General features: G+C 44.2%; 1 protein-coding gene across 6 annotated transcripts in view; it reads right to left on the bottom strand.

The window, feature by feature from the left end:
- Window positions 1-8598, bottom strand: part of BBS5 (Bardet-Biedl syndrome 5) — a 31439-nt gene extending 22841 nt beyond the window's left edge. For all 6 annotated transcript variants that reach the window (XM_073645675.1, XM_073645672.1, XM_073645674.1 and 3 more), the window contains exons 1-3: window positions 8400-8598; window positions 696-778; window positions 491-556 (exon numbers count right to left, since the gene is read on the bottom strand). In XM_073645675.1, the coding sequence (XP_073501776.1) occupies window positions 491-556; window positions 696-778; window positions 8400-8461 (211 nt within the window). In that variant the 5' untranslated portion in view covers window positions 8462-8598. The remainder of the gene's footprint in view (window positions 1-490; window positions 557-695; window positions 779-8399) is intronic.
- Between the last annotated feature and the right edge of the window lie 443 nt (window positions 8599-9041).

Raw genomic sequence — 9041 nt, forward strand, 5'->3', positions numbered from 1 at the left:
TGGAAAAAAAAAGAAAAAATATATATACACATTTGGAAAAAATTAAATAAACATTTCTCATCCATTATGGTAGAGGGATGGCAGCCGACATCTTCTGGGTTCTTGTTTAATTAACCATTTCCCGACACTGGACATACTGATATGTCCAGTGTTAGGTTTTAGTCTTTGATGCAGACTCAGGAGCTGAGCCTGCATCATTCTCGGCTAATGATGTCTGTTACAAAGCAAAGCTCCACTTACACAGCAGTAAGTGGAGCTGTGCTTTGCCCACTGCTGTTGACCCCTTAAATGCCTCAGTCAATCTCTTATAGCGGTATTTAAAGCATATGGTCTGGGAGCACGCTGTTTTATGGTCTCACTGGCCCCACCGTGAAGCAAGTGCCAGGAAAAAAAATGCTCAAAAACAGAAAAATCGACCAGTCTGGAAGGGATTAAATGCAGTTTTCATATGAACTGTCCCAATGTATTGACAGTAACAAGTAATACGTACCGAGGTTAACTCTGGGCAGTGCTATTGAATGCCAAATAATTCTCAGATTGGACACTAGAAGCCTCCCTGCAACAAAAAACAAACACATAGTTATCAGAGTAAGTCAATTAATAATACAACCATTCTGAAGGAAAACAGTATTCCAATACACCAATAAGAAAAGAAAAAAAATATTTCTTAAATTGTAATTATGAATGACAGATACCTCTGTCTCCGTTGTTCCCCTTGGTGTCTTCAATAGAGTCTAAGCAGTCTATCAGCGCTTCTCCTGGTCTCATCTTCATCTGTCTGAAATACAAGAGGTCAATGATTACTATGCAGTGGGTACGGAAAGTATTCAGACCCCTTTACATTTTTCACTCTTTCTTTCACTGCAGCCATTTGGTAAATTCTAAAAAGTTCATTTTTTTTTAATTAAAGTACACTCTGCACCACATCTTGACTGAAAAAAACAGAACTGTAGAAATTTTTGCAAATTAAAAAAGAAAAACTGAAATATCACATGGTCACAAGTATTCAGACCCTTTGCTCAGTATTGAGTAGAAGCACCCCGTTGAGCTAGTACAGCCATGAGTCTTCTTGGGAATGATGCAACAAGTTTTTCACACCTGGATTTGGGGATCCTCTGCCATTCTTCCTTACTGATCCTCTCCAGTTCCGTCAGGTTGGATGGTGAACGTTAGTGGACAGCCATTTTCAGGTCTCTCCAGAGATGCTCAATTGGGTTTAGGTCAGGGTTCTGGCTGGGCCAGTCAAGAATAGTCACAGAGTTGTTCTGAAGCCACTCCCTTGCTATTTTAGCTGTGTGCTTAGGACCACTGTCTTGTTGGAAGGTGAACCTTGGGCCAAGTCTGAGGTCCAGAGCACTCTGGAAGAGGTTTTCATCCAGGATATCTCTGTACTTGGCTGCATTCATGTTTCCTTCAATTGTAACCAGTCGTCCTGTCCCTGCAGCTGAAAAACACCCCCATAGCATGATGCTGCCACCACCATGTTTCACTGTTGGGATTGTATTGGGTTGGTGATGAGCAGTGCCTAGTTTTCTCCACACATACCACTTAGAATTATCACCAAAAAGTTCTCTCTTCGTCTCATCAGACCAGAGAATCTTATTTCTCATAGTCTGGGAGTCCTTGATGTGTTTTTGAGCAAACTCTATGCAGGGTTTCATATGTCTTGCACTGAGGAGAGGCTTCCGTCGGGCCACTCTGCCATAAAGGCCCGACTGGTGGAGGGCTGCAGTGATAGTTGACTATGTGGAACTTTCTCCCATAACTCTACTGCATCTCTGGAACTCAGCCACAGTGATCTTGGGGTTCTTCTTTACCTCTATCAGCAAGGCTCTTCTCCCACGATTGCTCAGTTTGGCTGGACTGCCAGGTCTAGGAAGACTTCTGGTGGTCCCAAACTTCTTCCATTTAAGAATTATGGAGGCCACTGTGCTCTTAGGAACCTTGAGTAATGCAGAAATTTATTTATAACCTTGGTCAGATCTGTGCCTTGCCACAATTTTGTCTCTGAGCTCCTTGGGAAGTTCCTTTGAGCTCATGATTCTCATTTGGTCTGATTAAACACCTGAACAAGGAATGTATAAGCGGGGCCCAATTGCAAAACTAGACAACCAACAGAAGATTAGACCCCTAAAATATAACTTTTATTCGAATATGCTAAAAAGGACTCAGTAGTCACCATAACAACAAACACAAAAACAAGACAAAATGCCAGGGAACAGGGATAAGTCACACATCAGTCAGGAAGGATTACGGGCTCTATCTGTTCCTATTTTGTCCCTAAATTCTCTCCCTTCCTGACAGCGGAGGTTGGCACCCTAATTTTTGCTCCGTGGCGCCCCCGCTCAACGTCGGTGTCCCTATTATCCCTGGTAAATCTCTATCTTTATATTTAAAAAACCACAATCGTGAATAAAAGATAGAGAAAAGTGAACGTACAGATTAAGAAGCCGACAATTCATCATAGATATGCATTTAAGGAGACCCAAGATCCTGACTGATGTGTGACTTATCCCTGTTCCCTGGCATTTTGTCTTGTTTTTGTGTTTGTTGTTATGGTGACTACTGAGTCCTTTTTAGCATATTCGAATAAAAGTTATATTTTAGGGGTCTAATCTTCTGTTGGTTGTCTAATTCTCATTTGGTCTGACATGCACGGTGAGCTGTGAGGTCTTATATAGACAGGTGGGTGCCTTTCCAAATCAAGTCCTATCAGTTTAATTAAACACAGCTGGACTCCAATGGAGGAGTAGAACCATCTCAAGGAGGATCACAATGAAATGGACAGCATGTGACTTAAATATGAGTGTCTGAGCAAAGGGTCTGAATACTTATGACCATGTGATATTTCAGTTTTTGTTTTTTAATAAATTTGCAGGCACGTGGAGGCCACACACAATACTGAGCCTCATTTTGACTTGTTTTAAGGGCATTACATCAAAGTTGGATCAGCCTGTAGTGTGTTTTTCCACTTTAATTTGGGGGGCGACTCCAAATCCAGACTTCCATTGGTTAATAAATTTGATTTCCATTGATGATTTTTGTGTGATTTTGTTGTCAGCACATTCAACTTTGTACAGAACAAAGTATTCAATGAGAATATTTCATTCATTCAGAGCTAGGATATGTTATTTGAGTGTTCCCTTTTTTTTTTTGAGCAGTGTATATATATATATATATATATATATATATATATATATATATACACACACATATATACATGTATACATATATACAATATGGTTCCTAACTATTAGGATGCCATGAGGATGTGGGGAGCAAACCTCATTGTTGCGCACGCCGGAGGTCACTGGAGCGGAAGTGACTCCCCAGCGCCTGCAGACAAGAGCATGCACGGGATCTGCAAAACAAAACAGCACATCACAGGGCCCTGTGACGTGCAGGGGAGGGGGGGATATTGAAATTAAGTAAGTAGGCAGGGATTTCGTAGCGTCCTCCGTACGGCAAGAGTGAAAAAACTGATTTCATAAAAAGACTTTTTAAAGCAACCAAACCTCTAATATGGGGCATAAAGATAAGTATAGATTTACATTTCTATCACCTGTATGCCCATATTAGAGGTCTGATAAGTCTCACGGGGTGACAGATTCCCTTTAAATGTTACCCCTAAGATCCCTTGTTGTAGGTGCACACGGCGTTCTTTGATTATGTGCTGCGGAGCCTGTCCAACTTCAGATGTCCACTATTTACTGCCATTATAACATCTAATTATATTATGGACTTATCGTGTATGCATTTCCTTAAAGGCGTCTCATAAAAAACACACTTCCATACAGGATAAGGGAAAGAAGGGAGGCAGCACTACAAATCATTTTGCAATGTGATATTATGATCCAAGATGCATTGTTTTGGCGGCATTACAGCTTTCCTCAAGGAATGAGAATAGATGAGGAATATTGTTTAAGGGACGCCCCTTCTAAAGGCAATCTGTGCATGCTCAGGGGGTACAAAGCAATAGCACAAGCCAGAGGAGGTGGGTAGCGAGATAGAGTAGACGAGTGATGATGATCAAACCAGGAGGGGAGGGGTTGGGGCCTGCCTGCATGACTCTTCCTGATATTGTCACCGCCCATATGACTCCTCAATGTTCATCTGCATACAGAGTTCACCATTATAAAACTTGATTTTGGCGTTTTGATTGCATCTGATTTAGCTAATAAGAAACACTGTAAGTTCATGCAAAAAGGCACGGGGTGGTTTAGGGTCCAAAACCAACCAGACAGGTACGAACAAAAAACCCATAAACTTACTGTCTGACGCTACGGTGGTTTATCATATTAGAGTAGAAGCACTTATGACCACGTCAGGGGATTTCACCGGCTTCTTGAAGCTTCTTATTTCCTAGACTCCTAATAAGATTATCTACAAGGACAATGGCTGCTGGTTTGGAAATACCAATGTATTATAATATAGCAGATATGCCATATGCCCAGAAATGATGCGTTTTCTCCTCCTAGTATATGCAAACAACCCAGACACCATTCCTGATGTGGCCAGGATGTCTTTATATATAGCTGTATACGAATTCAGTTTGTTTTATAATAAACTGTGGTTTCATCGCCCTCCCCGGGTCCAGCACTGAGTCTCCGCCGCTGCTCCCGGTGTCTGTTATTGCTTGCAGGACAGTCGTCACATCAATAGGACTGCAGCCAATAACGGAACTCAGCGGCTCTGCCCACATTGACGGTGCGAGCTGCTGAGAACCACTGATTGGCTGCAGTGCTGTTGACGTGACGTCAGCGCTGCAGAGAATAACAGACATCGAGAGCAGAGGCAGGCTCAGCGCTGGATCCAAGGAGGGCGCGGAAAGCTTGGGATGTTTTTTTGTTTTTTTTTAAATGTGGTGCAGCTGGGGCAAAAGTTTTCCAAAACCTGAAAACTCCTTTAATTCTTCACCACTTTCAAGTTATTTGCAGTCAATGAATGAGAACACTCTCACATTGCAGCAATAGCCCTAGTATATGGCATCTGATGGAGCACACCACCAGGTATATGGAAACTGCAGGCATATGGAGATACAGTAAGGCACTGTACACTTCTCCATAAGCAGGACTATGGCTTGTGCACAAGATTTTGGACGGTAGCAAAATCTCAGTATCATGTTAGTATCAGATTTGAACAAGCTTGTTCTATACATGAAGGCAGAATCAGACGGCAATGCTCGGACTGGCCGACTGCTCTCCTGACCCAAGCATGATAGCTTGTATTTCTATGCAGCTGTCACACTCGTGTCAGGAGAGCCGCCGGCCAGTCTGAGCATTGCGTTGCGATCCTCGTCCGAGTTATACAGCCGTCTGACTCTTCCCTAAGAATGCCACTGGCTGTGTTATACAGCTGTCATCCAAATCTAACTGTTGTGGTTAAAGGCGGATTTTTTAACATATTTTCTTTTTTAATTTCATATACAAAATAGTGGCAGCTTCCAAGCAGATGTTGCCAGAAGAATGGACCAGTCAATTCTTTTAGCACTTCACAGCTTTCAAAGCCTGAAGCAGTTAAAAGAAGTGACAAAAGACGGAACATGTGCACAGCAAGTGGTTTTGACGCTGCCGTCCACTATGTTCATTCTTTTTGGTGTCTTATAGGGCTTCCTCAGGAACGCTCCAGGCGGAATCTGCCTAAAAAGACGTTGTGTCCTCGTACCCAAAGAGGGTCCGTCACCAGGTCAAAAGTGGCTGGGTTTTGCTCTTTTCTTACTTTATTCCTTTTTTTTTTTTTTAAATCCGCGATACAATTATCGAGACACGGGCCTCTTTATTTAATGCTCTAAGCAGGGCTGTGGAGTCAGAATCATGAAGTCGGAGCTGGTATAAAATGGATCAACTCCAACTCCTAAAATATATAATAAATTGGGTACAGTAGTTCAATGCAGTTTGTGGGGAATATTTTTTCAAAAGAATTTGGGAAAGTTATGAAATGTCCTAAAAATGTCTGTTCTATTCCTGATCTAAGGGTCTAGACCAGTGCTGGCGAACCTATGGCACCCGTGCCAGAGGGGGCACGCAGAGCCCTCCCGGTGGGCACGAGCGCCATCGCCGCAGCACTAGCGCTACTGGATGGGGCCCGGCGGGTGAGAACTCTGAGCCCGCCGAGTGCCGACGCCAGCACCGCTACTTCAGCTAGATGTACGTCCGAGCGCTACTTCAGCTAGATGGGCGTCCGAGCCCTACTTCAGCTAGATGGGCGTCCGAGCGCTACTTCAGCTAGATGGGCGTCCGAGCGCTACTTCAGCTAGATGGGCGTCCGAGCGCTACTTCAGCTAGATGGGCGTCCGAGCGCTACTTCAGCTAGATGGGCGTCCGAGCGCTACTTCAGCTAGATGGGCGTCCGAGCGCTACTTCAGCTAGATGGGCGTCCGAGCGCTACTTCAGCTAGATGGGCGTTCTCTGACGCACATCTAGCTGAAGTGTATTGCAGCGCACAAACTTACCGGGCCCGTGCACCGCAATACACGCTGCTGGCCAATCAGAGGCCAGCGGCTTGCAGCTTATGTCAGCGTACAAGCGACTGGACGCATGCCAGTGACGTCATGCGCCCCCGTCGATAGGACGCTGGAGTCAGCTGCTGGCTACAGGAGAGGAAGGAAGGTGAGTACGAGTGTTTATTATGTTGTTTTTTTTTAATATGCGATGCACAAGGATGGGGGCAGGGCTGCATATATACAAGGATGGGGGCAGGGCGGCATATATACAAGGATGGGGGCAGGGCGGCATATATACAAGGATGGGGGCAGGGCGGCATATATACAAGGATGGGGGCAGGGCAGCATATATACAAGGATGGGGGCAGGGCGGCATATATACAAGGATGGGGCAAGGCGGCATATATACAAGGATGAGGGCAGGGCGGCATATATACAAGGATGAGGGCAGGGCGGCATATATACAAGGATGAGGGCAGGGTGGCATATATACAAGGATGAGGGCAGGGCAGCATATATACAAGGATGAGGGTAGGGCAGCATATATACAAGGATGGAGGGGCAGCATATATACAAGGATGGGCGGAGAGCAGCATATATACATGGATGGGGGAGGGCAGCATATATACATGGATGGGGGAAGGGCAGCATGTATACATGGATGGGGGGAGGGCAGCATGTATACATGGATGGGGGGGGCAGCATGTATACATGGATGGTGGGAGGGCAGCATATATACATGGATGGGGGGCGGCCAACATATATACATGGATGGGGGGGCGGGCAGCATATATACATGGATTGGGGCATATACCAAGATGGGGGTGAGCACATTCTTTATTTCTGCAGTCTCAGACCCCTGCTCCTTCCTGTGGCTGCTCTATACTGCGCTCACGTGCTCTTCTCATCAGTTGTTTTTTCTAAACTAAAACCTCAATATTTAGGTTAAATTGCCAGGTTGGCACTTGGCGATAAATAAGTGGGTTTTGGATTGCAGTTTGGGCACTTGGTCTCTAAAAGGTTCGCCATCACTGGTCTAGACTTTTAGCTGAGATGAATCTGTGCTACAGTAAATTTATCACTTAAACATGAGCCGTGTATGAGGGAGTCGGAGTCGTGGAAATTGAGGAGTCGGAGGTTTGGCTTACCAACTCCACAGCCCTGGCTCTAAGTCATGCCCTCTTGTAAAAACCATAAAAATTAGATATGAATAAAAAGGCCCATATCTCTGGAACCGTATGGTTGATTTAAAAAAACAACTGAATACTCTGGGGAACAGCAGGGATAAAACAAGAGTAGAAACTGGAAACTTCTGGTCCTCTTTAAGAGGTTGGAAATGGGGTATCGATGATATTGTCATTGCTGCTAGGGGTCTACTACTGAAGCCCACAGTGTTTGTCATGTTTGCACACAAATACGGCAGCGTCTTATACCAGCAATTGCAGGTTCAAGTCCCCTAGGAGGACTAATAAAAAAATGTAAAAAAATAACTTTTAAAAATACAAGCACGTATATATATTTATATAAAAAAATAATAATCACATCACCCTACTTTCTGAAGAACATAATTAAAATGTAAAAAAAATAATAATAATGTATTTGGTATCGCCGTGTGCGTAACTCTCTGAACAAATTGAATAGTGTAATATTTATCCCATAAGCCGTATGTAAAAAATAAATAAATAACAAATGGCGGCCTCAGGTTGTTGTTTTTTGTTATTTCTTCTTCCCCAAAAATAGACCGAGGAAAGGGGTCACAGGGGCCAATCCCGGTCTGAGACGGGAGGAGCAGCTTGTAAACATGACAAGGGGTTAATGAAGTTTACTTGTACTACAAATAATCACATGACAAAGGCCAGCAAGTCACGTGACCGCTGTCCGACGACATGCTGCGACTTGTAGTACCACGGCACCAAGGGTTTCCATAGGATGACATCACTCCAGGGGCTATACTTACTGCGGAGATATATCAAAGCGGACATCCCGGTCCTCCCACAGGGCGTCCAGAACGGACAACATGCTGCGCTCCGGCCTGTACGGACTGAACACAATGAAGCAGCTCCGGTTGCCAAGGCGACCAGACAGTCGTGAGCGAAGGGAATAAGTTCTGTACAACGCATGCGCTTAGCCTAGCGTCTGACGCATGCGGAGTAGAAGTTCTCTGGCGCATGCGCATTGAAGCTTGGCTGCTTCCCAGAAATGTGGAGTTTTCTAGCAGCTCTAAATTTAGGTGTCTTTAAAAAAAAATCCGCTGCCAAAGCTAGCCGTAGATAAGTATTATTAATTTGAACATGTTTTGAAGATGATTAAAAATGTTGCTGATGGGGCTGTCCTACCAAGTAAAACCTGAGAGAGAAGTTACTTTTAGCAACCAATCACAACGCAGCCTTCTTTTCTTATAGTGATCTTCAAAAGAAAGCTGCGTTGTGATTGGTTGATACAGGCAACAAAAACTTTTTTTTTAATAAATATTGTTCAAACCAGAGTTGTTTTGTAGATTTTCTGTGTGTGTGGTGGGGATAATAGGGGTTATGGGGTTATCCAGGTTTGTGACTGCAGACTTGTGAATTCTCACAGTGCACACTGTCAGGACTCTCCA

The sequence above is a fragment of the Phyllobates terribilis genome, unplaced genomic scaffold (genome assembly GCF_046119375.1).
Source record: "Phyllobates terribilis strain yellow unplaced genomic scaffold, ASM4611937v1 Scaffold_9__5_contigs__length_417890890, whole genome shotgun sequence".
In the NCBI taxonomy this organism is placed as follows: domain Eukaryota; kingdom Metazoa; phylum Chordata; class Amphibia; order Anura; family Dendrobatidae; genus Phyllobates; species Phyllobates terribilis.